The following is a 16,702-nucleotide window of genomic DNA, read 5'->3' on the forward strand; positions in this document are numbered from 1 at the left end:
ACGTGTTCCATTTCAGATCAGGAGTAAAGGTCAAACCCAGAAGCTTGTCAAAACATGGGGCCTCACCCAGACGAGAGCCATCCATCACAATTGATGCCAGCTGGGGATCAGAGCGTTGATGATGTAAGGATAGGAGTTTGGTTTTGGATGCATTAAAGGTAACTAGCCACATCTTCCCCCACTGAACCACGCGCTCGAGATCAGAGGAGAGAGAATCCGAGAGAACTTCGTCATTTACAGCCTTTGATGTGTTGCCGTAGATGGTCGTGTCATCAGCATAGATGTCAACGAATGATTTAAGTATGTGTTTAGGGAGGTCATTGATGTAGATCAGGAAGAGAGTTGGGCCCAGGATTGACCCCTGAGGGACTCCAGCATTTATATTGAAGGCCTCCGATTTTTGTCCATCTACCACTACTCTTATGAGCCTATCGGAGAGAAATGATTTAATGATTGAGAAAACATTTCCCGTTATACCGTAGCTGGAAATCTTTTGAAGTAGACCCTTATGCCATACTTTGTCAAAGGCCTTTGATATGTCAAGAGCAATTGCCCTAGAAAGGAAGCCTTTGTCAAGAGATTCACTAATCCTGTGGGATATAACCGTCAGCACATCTGCGGTAGATCTTGCAGAGCAGAAACCATATTGTGTGTCACTAAGAAGGTTATTCCTGCTGAGGTGGTTGACTATTTCTCTATTTAATATTGATTCCAGCAACTTACTCATAACACAGAGAAGACTTATTGGTCTGTACTGAGAGGGAGATGACTTATCACCTGAATTCTTAAATACAGGGCAAACTGATGAGGTCTTTCAGGGGGTCGGAAAGCACTTCTCCTTAAGGCAGCGCTTTTTAATAGTACTACGAGTGCACAGGGAGTCGGAAAGCACTTCTCCTTAAGGCAGCGCTTTTTAATAGTACTACGAGTGCATTGCAGCCGGAGGAGATTACTTCGAAGGAAACTAGAGTTTCATATGTGTACTATCAATAAACGTGTCCATACAACAAATGTCTGCAAGCTGACGAACTGCAGACACTTGTGCCCCCACGATGTAGACACCCTTGACAAACCCGACAGGCAGCTAAATCCCACCCCCACACAGTAGAGATCCCTAGATGTAAAAGATCTTTCTACTCCAGTAGTTTATTCCCCAGAACCGCTAGACTCTGGAATTCCATTCCAGGTCCCTGCTTTCCTAACTGTACTGACATGCAGAAGTTCAAGTGTAACGTGAACCGACATCTTGCTGCCCAAATCCCAACATAGTGACCCAGTAGTTGCTGCCCCTGATAATAGCCCTCTACACCAAAGTGGCAATGTGCCTTGTTTGAGGTGAAAAGGTAATAAAAAAAAAGCTTATTTAAAGCACCTCATATATGTAAAAAAAAACAAAAAAAAAAAACCAACAACAACAGCACTACGATGGAACAGGGGTTGGAACTTTGTAGAATATGGGAGTTAGAGATTTTGGTTTGTTTGTTTCGTACATAATGAAAGAGGGGGACTAGTGGTAACAATACTATATAGGTCAATGGTGGCACTATAGAGATATGCGATGCCGGAAGGCGTCTTCCTATTCTAAAAAAAATCGAGCTACAATCTCCCAGATATCGACTGCATTTAGATTTTTTTGCGTGATATTATAGTCGGAGAAATATGAAACAGAGAAGAATTCCAAACGCAAAAAAGAAGATAAACTTTTTCCGATTTCCGCAATAAAAGTCTAGGATTTGTCAGGAGGTATTTATGTTGTTGGGGTACAATAAGTTGTTCTCTGGCAGTACCATATTTTTATGTTTTACTGGTTTTGTCAACCCTTAAACAATGACAGTTAGTTAGCAAATCAGCTTTACCTCGAAAAATTGAAAACAATATTTTATCAGTGCGTTTCAGAATTTGATAATTTCTCTCTGTACCCTACGATGACCTTTGAATATTTACTAGCATATGAATTTCTTACACACACACACACACACACACACACACACACACACATATATATATATATATATGTATATATCCATATATATATCCATATATATATATATATATCCATATATATATCCATATATATACATATATATATATACATATACATATGCATATATATATACGTATATACATATATACATATATATACATATATATACATATATATATAAGAGCAAATAGTTAATATATAATAGTTGTGTATACATATATATATATATACATATATATATAGATACATATATATACATATATATACATATATATACATATATACATATATATACATATATATATATACATATATATACACATATATACATGTATATACATATATATGCATATATATACATATATATACACATATATATATGCATATATATACATACATATATATACACATATATATACATATATATACACACGTATATATACATATATATATATAAATATCTTATATTTTCATTTCTATAGACAAATATTACATAGTCGCTACACTGAACATGCTAATGTTTTGTACAAAAACGAAAAGTCACTCATTTCCACGTTTACAAACTGAATAATTCTGTAAACTTAAATCAAGTATAAATATTAATACTAATATTTATATGACACATCTGACTAGATGAAAAAGCTCAATATTCAAGATAGAGCACTGATATGAGAAACTGAATTGCATATTAATTTACAACAAATTTATTATTCGACAACGAATACAATTTTTAAGTTTTCAATTTATATTCCTTGTTGAATAATAAATTTCTTGTAAATTCTAATTTACATAGTTTAAATTCAATTTCTCATAAAAAAAGCCATTGAGATGAGTAAACGAAAAGGTGAGTCGCGCAGTTGAATAGACCCATGCCTGGCCGGAAGAAAACAAACTATTGTAACATTATGGAGGGAATCATTTATATGTCGTGTGATTGTGCGTCGTGTTACTAAATATCTATAGTGGGATTCTTTAGTATCTGAACCATTTGTTACTTTTACGGTTTATTTACGTTCTGTGATCGTCTAAGTGTGTTGCGTGAGTGTGTATCAGTAGGTGTGTCAGAGATTTCGTGAAAAATAGTGAATAATTCCCCCCCGTCTTTCCAAGCTTATAACTCCTCGAAAAATGTCATTCAAGCCCTAATTATTTTTTCAATTAAAGGAGCAAGGACCAAGGTTTCCTTAAAAAAAAAAAGAAAAAACAAACAACGTGGTTTAAAAAAAAAGGTTTTAAACTTCGAATTTACAGGTAAATTTCTAAAAAACACTACTTTTTTGTTTTAAATTTGAATATATTATTTATTGACCTTTTCTCTTCAATTTGTGATATATAACACTTTGGTGAGTAAAGTAATTATTTACTTTTTAATAGACACTTGAAAAGGGGGGCGTGAATTAAAAAAAACGTTTGTCTAAAATATTATATTCGGTTTATTGGAAAGCGCATAAAATTTCACATTGACCCTGAAAATATCGTAAAAATAGAATCAATAGAAAATTTTTGATAGATTTTTAAAGTTTAAAAATTGAAAAATATCGAGTTCGTAAAATTCATTACTGTTTTTTAAAAAATAAAAAATAAATATTTCTATTACTTTTAAAACAAATTTAATAGTTTATTTTGGAAGTATAATCCATAAAGAAAATAAACAACTCACTTTTAAAAGAGAAATTACGAGTTTTTTTTTATATTTTATTCGCAGTTTCGCGTTAGGGGTGTAAAAAATTCCTACAAAAAATTCTGATACACCTAGTGTATTCGATATAACACAAACACATACATGTATTTCGACATACCTCATCAACTTTTCAACTGCGTCGTTATTCTTTTGTTCCACCGGGGAATTTCATCTGTTCTTGGATGAAAGCCGGAACCTGTGGACGAATGTATTTCAACTCCAAGATGTCGATCGTAGAAGAATGGAAAGTGAGTATCTTTGCTTGGGTGATTAAGTCTAGTCTCCAATTTTGAGACACGTCAGCTCCCTCCCCGGTGAGGTGGGGGTGCGACCTGTTAAATCGTCCGCTCTGTTCGACGTCCTCTTTCCAACATCTATTTTCTCAGCTAACCAGAACACGTGACAACAGACATGTACCTTCGATGTTGGTCAACTCTCTTCTTGTCCAGTTTGCACCTCAACATGTTTTGACATCACTTGTTTACTTCCAATTAGATAGATAGATAGATAGATAGATAGATAGATCGAGCGATAGATAGATAGATAGATAGATAGATAGCTCGATAGCTAGATCAATAGATACAAAGATAGATAGATAGGTAGATAGATAGATAGATAGATAGATAGATAGATAACAGCTAATTTCTCTTCTGTTCCACAACTATATAACAAAGAAGAAAACAAACTATTATGATGGATTGTTTTTTGGAGGTTGCGTTAGTATTTTTCCCGTGTTATCTCGACAAAGGTTCATCGCGATATTTAAACATTATTGTACCACAAAGGATGGTCTCACTTTCTTACATCCTATAATTTTTAAACAGTAACGGTAAATATCCGGATTAGATGTACGGAAAGAAACATCCTTGTCCGTTTCGCGTGCCGGGTTAATATATCTTGCGTTGTTTGATGTCGTGTTGCCAAGAAGCTTGTATTGATTTATTGGTTACGTAATCAGAGGAATCCGCGTTCGGGGCGGGTTTTGTCGTGTCAATCATTTGACTTAAACGCAACACTAAACGTCCCCACCATTCTCCTGGACGTGATTATTTTTACATAGAATAGAATTCACCTTTAGTGTTACCCTTCAAACAATGAAAGCTAGTCAGTCAGCTTAACTTCTGACCTTCTTATTGGCCACTAAATCAGTTGTATTTCAGAAAATTGAAAACAATATTTTTCAATGCGACTTTATGTCGAGACGTTGAAAACAATATTTTACCGGTGCGTTTCAGAAACTGTTTTTTTTTTCTTTGTACCCTACGAATATCTGTGAATATATACTAGTATACTAGGTACGTGCAAAATGGATGGTTGATTTCCAAAATGCATAAACAATTTGGCCTCCTTTTTTCACTTAAAAATTCTCTATAATTCAGGAAAAGTAACCAATTTTAATGACATTTTCAGTATTTATTAATCAATGATTACAAAATACAATGAACGTTAGTGAAAATGTATTAGTTTAAAAATACCTTTGCTAGAGTTATAGTTTTAAGTATTGAATATTTTTTTTTTTTTTTTAGATTTTCAGTTTAGGTAGGGAGCGCTGAACAAGGGGTTATGCCGAACACCAGACATGCAACACAAGTAGACCATCAGCTGACCTTTCATCCACTAGGATTGTGGCCTCAGGAAAGCCTACCAGGGATGAGTGCAGAGTCCCTTTCCATGCGCGACATGGCACTACAAACATCCCAATATTATACAACTGTTGATGGAATAGCCGCTCTAAGCGCTACCAAAGAGTTAGGGCTCCCGTACTATCAGTCGGAAACAGCAGCCAGGAACTGTCAATCCGATATCCTCAACCCATCAGATGAAGGTCAACCCAATCTAATTGCACTGGCATATGTGGCATTTAAGCACTCCCAAGTGCCCAGTTTAGGGGGATGGCATGTGTCGGGAGTGAGGAAAACGGCATTCATTGCCCTAGTCAAGAAACAAGATCTACCACTGAGTAAAGGTATTTTTCGTTTACATAAACTAACGTTCACAGTAAATATGAGTTGGAAAAATGACATTGAGAGCATTGCCAGGACCACTGCGAAGAAGGTAGGCTCTCTCTACCATGCTAGAAAGCTACTAATGCCCGAAAGTATCCTGTACGTCTATAAGGCCACCATTCGCCCATGTATGGAATATTGTTGGCATATTTGGGCTGGTGCATCTGCTACTAGTCTCTCGCTCTTAGACAGGGTTCAAAAGAGAGTCGCCCACCTGATAGGTCCTGAAATGTTATCTAAACTGCAGCCTCTGTCCCACCGACGAAATGTTGTCCCTCTGCTTGTTCTATAAGGATTTTAATGGTGAATGCTCTGATGAACTGCAAGCACTTGTGTCCTCACGACGTAAATACACTCGACAAGCAACTAAATCCCACCCTTGCACAGTGGAGATCCCTAGATGTAGGAGAGCTTTCTACTCCAGTAGTTTCTTCCCCAGAATCGCTAGACTCTGGAATTCCATTCCGGCTCCCAACTTCCCAAACTGTACTGAAATGCAGAAGTTCAAGTGTAATGTGAACCGACATCTTGCTGCCCAACTCCCTAAATAGTACCCCAGTAGCTTATGTCCCTGATAGTAGCCCCCTACACCAATGTGGCAATGTGTCTTGTTTGGGGTGAAAATGTAATTAAAAAAATCCTCAAAAATGCATTAATTTATTTTTACTTTTTTATGAAAATAAAGAATTTTTTAATATTTTAGGACGATTATAAAAAGAAGTCCCTAAAGTTCGTGTAAATGAAATCAATATAATTCTAAAAAAGTTAATTTCTCGAATTATCATTGAATTAAGCATTGTTTATTGAATATTGCCACCAATATATATAATTGCAAGCGAAAATTATTTCATATGATTTTAATAAATGACTATCGGGACCTGTGGAAATTCCACAGGGGACTAATTCATATGTAATATATTGATGTTGGCATTCTGTAGAAGTTCAACGTAAATGGAGACGCTCTGATATTATTGTAGCTTTTTTGTTAAAACTGAAAAAATATTTATATACCCAAATTACTCATTTCAAAGGATTCCAATGAAAAAAAAATAATATATAAAATTACATTAATAAAACGAAATTATTAGATTGGTGCAAAAATAATGTCGTTTTTACTTGAACATCAAAATTTCAGTTGAACATCAAAAACGACATTATTTTAGCACCAACCTACTATCTCACTTCACGTGATCCGTACTTTTTTTTTTTTTTTACACAGTGGTCACGACTTATCCAGGCCCGGAAGCCACTCAGGGATAAGGGTTATTGCAAGTTCATTACGTTAGTGTGGAAATTAGATGAAGTGTTTACTTAAGGGGGCGGTTCATTAGGAATTTGTTAACGTTAGACTTGAACACATCCAAGTTGTAGTCAGGTGGGAAGAAGGCAGACGGAACAGAGTTCCACAGGCGTGCAGTTCTAAGAAAGAAGCTTTGTTCATGGAATCCACGTTTTGATTTAGGCACAGATAAAGAGTGGGGGAAATTTTTCACAGTGGATTCGGCTAGACGGGTGTTTTTTGTGAAAGATTGGCGGGGGGGGGCAGAGATTGGAGTTCAGACCAGCACCTGCCATGGAAATAACGATAAAACAAGGATAGGCTCGCAACGTCTCTTCTGTAGGAGAGAGATTGCAGGGTAGAGAAAAGGGCATCCCCCACTAAGCTACGAATTCTATTTTGTACTCTGTCAAGGCAGGATAGGCTGTTTTTAGCAGCTCCTGCCCAGATATTCCATCCTTGGACGTACTTGGCTTTTATATAGATAGAGAATTGCATTAGTAGTAAGATATCTTCTTGAGCGGTAGAAGGATCCCACCATCTTTCCAGCGACCTTGGCAACAGACTTGATGTACGTGTTCCATTTCAGATCAGGAGTAAAGGTCAATCCCAGAAGCTTGTCAAAACACGGGGCGTCTCTCAGACGAGAGCCACCCATCCCAATTGATGCCAGATGGGGATCAGAGCGTTTATGATGTAAGGATAGGAGTTTGGTTTTAGATGCATTAAAGGTAACCAGCCACGTCTTCTGAAAATAAGTGGCATTTTGTATTTATAAATGACTAGCGTGGGTGCCCGGCGTTTCCCGGGTTTTGGGGGTGTATGCTGAGCAAAATAAAAAAGCTAAGTTTTTTAAAATTTTGACCCCGATTATGACCCCTTAACATTTATCGTTTGGGGCTCAAATCAAGTTATTAAGTTAGATACAAGTCCAAGGCACCTATATCTAAAATTTCAAGTGTTTAGACTCCAAAGTGTCGGAGGAGTTTGGTAGAATTCTCAAAGGTCAAATCGTTGAACTTTGACCCCTTAACAGCCGAATTTCTGGCCGAAAACCGATCACATAGATTTTTTAAAATGTCAGTACCCGGTATATCAAATTTTGAGCCTGTAGACTTAAGATTGACAGAGTTATTGCATAAGGAAATGTACACAGACAGACACACAGACGCGTTCACTTTTATAGATATACTAGCATTTCAGCCCGGCGTTGCCCGGGTGTTTGGAGGTGTATGCTGAGCAAAAAAAAATTGTCAATTTTTTTAACTTTGACCCCTATTATGACCCTTTAACATTTATTGTTTTGGGCTCAAATTAAGTTATTTAGATACAAGTCCAAGGAACCTATATCTAAAATTTCAAGTGTTTAGACCCCAAATTGTCGGAGGAGTTTGCTAGAGTTCTTAAAGGTCAAATCGTTGAACTTTGACCCCTTAACAGCGAAATTTCTGTCCAAAAACAGAGCACATAGATTTTTCCAAATCTCAGTACCCTGTATATAAAATTTCGAGTCTGTAAACTGAAAATTAACAGAGTTATTGCGAAGGAAAATGTACACAGACAGACTGAGAGACAGACACACAGATACGTTTACTTTTATAGATATACTAGCATGGGTGCCTGGCGTTGCCCGGGTGTTTAGAGGTGTATGCAGAGCAAAAAAAAAAAGAGAAGAAAAAGCGGTCAATTTTTTAAACTTTGACCCCGATTATGACGCCTTATATTTATAGTTTTGGACTCAAATCAAGTTATTAAGTTAGATCCATGTCCAGGGAACCTATATCTAAAATTTCAAGTGTTTAGACCCCAAAGTGTCGGAGGAGTTTGGTAGAGTTCAGACAGGTCAAATCGTTGAACTTACACCCCTTAACAGCGAAATTTCCGTCCGGAAACCGATCACATAGATTTTCCCAAATCTCAGTGGTCTGTATATCAAAATTGATAGAGTCATTACGTCGGGAAATGCACACAGGCAGACAGACAGACGGACAGACACGTTCACTTTTATAGATATACTAGCATTTCAGCGCGGCGTTGGCCGGGTGCTTGGAGGTGTATGCTGAGCAAAAAAAAAAAAAGGTCAATTTTTTAACTTTGACCCCTATTATGACCCCTTAAAATGTATTGTTTTGGGCTCAAATCAAGTTATTAAGGTAGATGCATGTCCAAGGAACATATATCTAAAATTTCAAGTATTTAGACCCAAAATTGTCGAAGGAGTTTGGTAGAGTTCAGACAGGTCAAATCGTTGAACTTTGACCCCTTAACAGCGAAATTTCTGGCCGAAATCCGATCACATAGATTTTACCAAATCTCAGTACCCAGTTTATCAAATTTTGAGTCTGTAGACAGAAAGTTAACAGAGTTATTGCGAAGGAAAATGTACACAGACACACAGACACACAAACACGTTCACATTTCTAGGTATATAGACTAGTATTTCGACCCGGCGTTGCCCGGATGTTTGGGGGTGTATGCTGAGCAAAAAAAAAAACGGTCTAATTTGACCCCTATTATGACCCCTTAACATTTATTGTTTTGGGCTCAAATCAAGTTATTAAGTTAGATTCATGTCCAAGCAACCTATATCTAAAATTCCAAGCGTTTAGACCCAAAATTCAAAAAATCAAGTTATTAAGTCCGATCCATGTCCAAGAAAATTATATCTAAAATTTCAAGTGTTTAGACCAAAAATCCTCGGAGGAGTTTGGTAGAGTTCTTAAATGTCAACTCCTTGAACTTTGACCCTTTAATCGCCAAATTTCTGGCCGAAATCCGGTCATATCGATTTTCCCAAATCTCAGTACCTGTATATAAAATTTCGAGTATGTAGACTTAAAATTGACAGCGTTATTGCGTAGGGAAATGTACACAGTCACACACGCACACACACACAGACACTTTCACTTTTATATATAGATGTAATTTTTAGTTTTAAAAAAAAGTATGTATATTTTCATTGGTATTTTTTTTAGATTAGGTCCACCTTCACAATTTTCTTTTAAATGACACCATTTGTAGATTTTCGACTATGCTGAATACGAAAATCACATTGAAATTTTGCAGAAATAATTAGTTATCGAGATATAAAAAGTTGTATTATGCACTGTATTCTTTGGCGGCCATCTTTTTTACGCGCGTGCAGTGTCAGTCATAGATGAGTAGATATGTTTACGCACGTAAAAAGATGGCCGCCAAAGAATACACTATATAATACAACTTTTTATATCTCGATAACTACTTATTTCTGCAATACTTCAATGCGATTTTCGTATTCAGCATAGTCGAAAACCACTAAAAGTCGTCATTTAAAAGGAAATTTTGTTGGTGGACATCTGAAAAGTTACCTTTTTATTCAATAATTAATATCAAAATAGTTTCAGAAAACTAATAATTAACTAACTATTTTTCCAAAGATTTTTAAAGTTGTCGTATTCAGATTTGAACTACGAATGAATTGGGTTTTTTTTTTCTTTTTTTAATTTGTTATTGTGATTTTTTTTTTTTTTTTTTAACATGTAAAATAATTTTTTTTTTCTTTTAGAGATTAACTTTAGTTTGTTATAATTCAAACCCTATTAAAATCTAAATGTAAACAAAAAAAATAAGAAGCATAGAAGTCCGTTTTCTTCGGCCATTTTTACCTGTACCTGGTACATATTTTAAGAAGCATGTCCGTGTTGTTGTTTTTTTTTTTTTTTTTTTCGTTTATTTTTTATTGTATTTATTGCAACCCAAGTCTTTGGGGCTTTGTGCTATTAGTGCACAACCTAATAAAATAAATAATTCAACACAAGCTTCTGAAATGACGAGCGTAACAACTTCATAAAATGTAACAAAGAAAAGGTTTATTCTCGCGAATGTTCACAGGGAGATATTATCCCTAGGTAAAAGCTGGACTCTGGCTACCTGGTGCTATCGCGGTAGTTATTCCCAGTGGGAATCGTCGATATCGGATGAAATAACACAGTGGTGAAACGAGCGAAGAAAAGGGGTCCGTTCTGCTTGGCGTCTCTCTCAGTAAGGAAGAGTTCTTTTCCTTCAAACCGGAAGCTGTCCGATTTCCTTCCAGGGATAGAAAGGATCAATGCGACGCACCCCTGATTGGTCAGTATATGACCAAATAACACAGGGGAGAGGCATTGATTCGCGAAAGAAAAAAGTTCCACTTGTTTCTGCCACAAGTCTCTCTACTTGTCTCTGACATTTCGTTACACTTTTCTCTAATTCAAACAATCTAATTAAATCTCATTGGGTGGCCCAACGGGTCATATTTTCTTCTAGTAAATTCAATGAAAACCATTTTAATCGCTTTCTACTCTGTACGCTGACACTTCCTTCCGACATTCTTCATTTCAGGTACTGGGATCGAACCTGTAAATACGCCACGTCGAATAATTGTCGGCTTTTAGTGTCACTTCGTCATCATCATCATGTTGACTGATTTCACGAGCAGAGATTAACTTCGGTCTTTTATCTTTCAAACACTTTCAAAATTTGGTACTTTTGCATAATTTGACCTGAATTCTCGTGAATTTCCGTCAGTCATGGATTGGGTGAGACCGACAATTATCGGTGTCATCCGAGCGTCGTAACAGGCGCAAACTAATGAAAAAAAAAAAAAGGAAAAAATACAAATGCAAATAATAAAAAAAAAAAAAAAACTACCTTGAAAAATGAAAATATGTTTATTTCATTTTAGTATTTTATTTATTTATTTATTTATTTGCAAAATATTTATCAACAGAAAGTTTGGGGTTTTTTCTCCAAGAAAAGATTTTTTTAACCGTACAATTGTTAGGTGTAAGTACAAGTTTTTTGTTTTGTTTTGTTTTGTTTTCTTTTTTGTAACCGTATTTTTTTCTTTCTTTTTTTTTTTTTATTTTCAAAACTTGTTGTTCAGTCAAGTTCTTCTGGTGGCACTGTCCATTTTTACATCTCCAGGAGAAACCATCCTTTACACACGATCTATTTTTAACTAAAAATTTGTGTTTACAATTGTTGCACCTCATTTTGGGGGACAGCAATTTCTTCTCCTGACAATATGAGATCGTCTGCATCGATGTTTTCATTTCTTTTTCTAACATGTATAGATTTATTTTCTTGCCTGTCATTTTTCTGTTTGGCGAGTTTAAAAATATATTTGTTTGTCAGCTTTGCTTTTCTTTTTTTCTTTTTTGTTTAGTCGCTTTCTTTCAATTCAAATGTCGTCTGCTTCCATTTAGATACCACTTTTTCATTGGGTTAATCAAACTCCCAAAAATTCAATTAAAAAAAATAATAAATAAATGATAAATAAGTAACTAATCAGAAAATAAAAAGTCACCCCTCGCTTAATATAACCTTAAAAATTACTAAAAACATAACAGAAAAAAAATTAAATAAATAAAATAAAAAGTCGACTTAGTGTTTCAACATTTGAACAACGCTCGGCTGACACCGATGATTGCCGGTCTCGCCCGATCCATGCTTGACGGGAATTCACGAGAATTCGGGTCAAATTATGCAAGAGTAACATAAATTTAAACGCAAAATAAAATAATAATTAATTAGCCTCTTTTAATAAGCATAGTCGTGTTTTTTGTTGTTTTTTTTTTTTTTTTCGGCCATTTTTATCCGTATTTCTAATATATCTAACGTGTGTAAGTCTCCCTGCTTGTTTCCGACATTTTGTGACACTTTTCTCCAATTCAAATTAAAACTCATTGGATGACACAACGGGTCATATTTTCTTCTAGTAAATTCAATGAAAACCATTTTTCTGAAGTTCATCTGTCGACAAAACCTTTAATATTTTATAACTGTTGTGTACGCTGTACGCTGATTCTTCTTCCGAAATTTTTTCATTTCAGGTACTGCGATCGAACCTGTAAATACGCCAGGTCGAATAATTGTCGGTTTTTGGTGGCTTTTTATCATCCTCGTGACGACGAATTACACGGCCAATTTGGCGGCGTTTCTGATGGTCCCAAATAAACCCATTGAAATCCGAAATCTTAAAGATTTGGCCAACAGCGACAAACTGAGTCCAATCACAATCTATGATTCCGATGGGTACCATTTCTTCCAGGAAAGAAACTATCCTCTTTTTTTTTTTGTTTATTTATTTATTTATTTATTTACTTATTTATTTATTCTTTTATTTATTTAGTTCTTATATTCATTCTTTTATTTATTCATTCATTTATTCATTTATTTATTTATTTTATTTTATTTAGTTATTTACTCTATTATTTATTTATTTATTTGTTCATTTTTTGTTCATTTATTTATTCTTTTATTTATTTATTCTTTTATTTATTTATTTTTTTATTCATTTATTTATACTTTTATTTATTTATTCTTTTATTTGTTTATTTATTCTTTTATTTGTTTATTCTTTTATTTGTTTATTTATTTATTATTTATTCTTTTATTTATTTATTTAATCTTTTATTTATTTATTAATTTATCCTTTTATTTATTTATTTATTCTTTTATTGATTTATTTATTCTTTTATTTATTTATTCTTTTATTTATTTATTCTTTTATTTATTTATTCTTTTATTTATTTATTCTTTTATTTATTTATTCTTTTATTTATTTATTCTTTTATTTATTTATTCTTTTATTTATTTATTCTTTTATTTATTTATTAATTTATCCTTTTATTTATTTATTTATTATTTTATTGATTTATTTATTCTTTTATTTATTTATTCTTTTATTTATTTATTAATTTATCCTTTTATTTATTTATTTATTCTTTTATTGATTTATTCTTTTATTTATTTATTCTTTTATTTATTTAATCTTTTATTTATTTATTCTTTTATTTATTTATTAATTTATCCTTTTATTTATTTATTTATTCTTTTATTTATTTATTCTTTTATTTATTTATTAATTTATCCTTTTATTTATTTATTTATTCTTTTATTGATTTATTCTTTTATTTATTTATTCTTTTATTTATTTATTCTTTTATTTATTTATTCTTTTATTTATTTATTCTTTTATTTATTTATTCTTTTATTTATTTATTAATTTATCCTTTTATTTATTTATTTATTCTTTTATTTATTTGTTCTTTTATTTATTTATTCTTTTATTTATTTATTAATTTATCCTTTTATTTATTTATTTATTCTTTTATTTATTTATTTATTCTTTTATTTATTTATTCTTTTATTTATTTATTCTTTTATTTATTTAATCTTTTATTTATTTATTAATTTATCCTTTTATTTATTTATTCTTTTATTGATTTATTCTTTTATTTATTTATTCTTTTATTTATTTATTTATTCTTTATTTATTTATTAATTTATCCTTTTATTTATTTATTTATTCTTTTATTGATTTATTCTTTTATTTATTTATTCTTTTATTTATTTATTCTTTTATTTATTTATTCTTTTATTTATTTATTTATTCTTTTATTTATTTATTCTTTTATTTATTTATTCTTTTATTTATTTAATCTTTTATTTATTTATTAATTTATCCTTTTATTTATTTATTTATTCTTTTATTGATTTATTCTTTTATTTATTTATTCTTTTATTTATTTATTCTTTTATTTATTTATTAATTTATCCTTTTATTTATTTATTTATTCTTTTATTTATTTGTTCTTTTATTTATTTATTCTTTTATTTATTTATTAATTTATCCTTTTATTTATTTATTTATTCTTTTATTGATTTATTTATTCTTTTATTTATTTATTCTTTTATTTATTTATTCTTTTATTTATTTATTCTTTTATTTATTTAATCTTTTATTTATTTATTAATTTATCCTTTTATTTATTTATTTATTCTTTTATTGATTTATTCTTTTATTTTTTTCTTTTATTTATTTATTTATTCTTTATTTATTTATTAATTTATTCTTTTATTTATTCTTTTATTTATTTATTCTTTTATTTATTTATTCTTTTATTTATTTAATCTTTTATTTATTTAATCTTTTATTTATTTATTAATTTATCCTTTTATTTATTTATTTATTCTTTTATTGATTTATTCTTTTATTTTTTTCTTTTATTTATTTATTTATTCTTTATTTATTTATTAATTTATTCTTTTATTTATTCTTTTATTTATTTATTTATTCATTTATTTATTTTTTTTTTTTTAATTTATTCTTTCATTTATTTATTTGTTTATTCTTTTATTTATTTATTTATTCTTTTATTTATTTATTCTTTTATTTATTTATTTATTCTTTTATTTATTTATTTATTCTTTTATTTATTTATTTATTCATTCTTTTATTTATTCTTTTATTTATTTCTTCTTTTATTTATTTATTTATTCATTCTTTTATTTATTCATTCTTTTATTTATTTATTTATTTATTCTTTTATTTATTCATTCTTTTATTTATTTATTTATTCTTTTATTTATTTATTTATTAATTTATTCTTTTATTTGTTTATTCTTTTACTTATTTATTTATTCTTTTATTTATTTATTCTTTTATTTATTTATTTATTCTTTATTTATTTATTTATTCTTTTATTTCTTCTTTTATTTATTTATTAACTTATTCTTTTATTTATTTATTTATTCATTTATTTATTTGTTTATTCTTTTATTTATTTATTTATTCTTTTATTTATAAATGTATTCTTTTAGTTATTTATTTATTGTTTTATTTATTAAATTATTCTTTTATTTATTTATTTATTTATTTATTTATTTGTTCTTTTTATCATTTATTTATTTATTCTTTTATTCATTTATTTATTTATTCTTTTGTTTATTTATTTATTCTTTTATTTATTTATTTATTCTTTTATTTATTTTTTTATTTTTTTATTTATTCTTTTATTCATTTATTTATTTATTCTTTTATTTATTTTTTTATTTATTCTTTTATCTATTTATTTATTTATTTATCTATTCTTTTATTTATTTATTCTTTTGTTTATTCATTTATTTATTTATTTATCAATTCTTTTATTTATTTATTTATTCTTCTATTTATTTGTTCTTTCAATCATTCTTTATTTATGGTTTTATTCTATTATTTATTTTATTTATTCTTTTATTTATTTCTTTATTTATTCTTTTATTTATTTATTTATTCTTTTATTTATTTATTCTTTTATTTATTTATTAATTCTTTTATTTATTTATTAATTCTTTTATTTATTCTTTTATTTATTTTTTATTTATCAATTCTTTTATTTATTTATTTAGTCTTTTATTTATTTGTTCTTTTAATCATTCTTTATTTATGGTTTATTCTATTATTTATTTTATTTTTCTTTTATTTATTTATTTATTCTTTTATTATGTTATTTATTTATTTATTCTTTTATTATTTTCTTTCTTTTATTTAATTATACTTTTACATATTTATTCCTTTATTTTTCTTTATTTTATTATTTATTCTTTTATTCTTTTATTTAATTATTTAATGAATTTATTTATTCTATTATTTATTTTTATTCATTCTTTTATTTATTTCTTTTATTTATTTATTCTTTTACTTATTTATTCTTTATTTGCATGTTTACAGCAAGTGCGAACCATAATTCTCTTTTGGTGAACCCTTATTTTTATTACTAGTGGCGACCGCTTATCCTTGCTGAGTCGTAAAATACGCTTAAATATATTTAAATCCATGCAGATTGCGTATTTATACTTACAGGGCCAATTTTCTATTGAATATTATATTGTACCTAATAAATATTAGTAATTTCAAAAGATGAATAACTTTGCTTCCATCAGCTAGAATCGAAATCAACACATTTAGT

At 29.9% G+C, this 16,702-nt stretch overlaps 1 protein-coding gene across 1 annotated transcript in view; it reads left to right on the plus strand.

Annotated features, from left to right (window-relative positions):
• The window catches only part of LOC145243750 (glutamate receptor 4-like), a 39,952-nt gene extending 23,472 nt beyond the window's left edge, over window positions 1-16,480 (plus strand). The window contains exons 4-5 of the mRNA XM_080106794.1: window positions 12,803-13,004; window positions 16,465-16,480. Of these exons, the coding sequence (XP_079962920.1) occupies window positions 12,803-13,004; window positions 16,465-16,480 (218 nt within the window). The remainder of the gene's footprint in view (window positions 1-12,802; window positions 13,005-16,464) is intronic.
• The last annotated feature ends 222 nt before the right edge of the window (window positions 16,481-16,702 follow it).

The sequence above is a fragment of the Euprymna scolopes genome, chromosome 22, assembly GCF_053919585.1.
Source record: "Euprymna scolopes isolate OS-2025 chromosome 22, ASM5391958v1, whole genome shotgun sequence".
NCBI classification, from domain to species: domain Eukaryota; kingdom Metazoa; phylum Mollusca; class Cephalopoda; order Sepiida; family Sepiolidae; genus Euprymna; species Euprymna scolopes.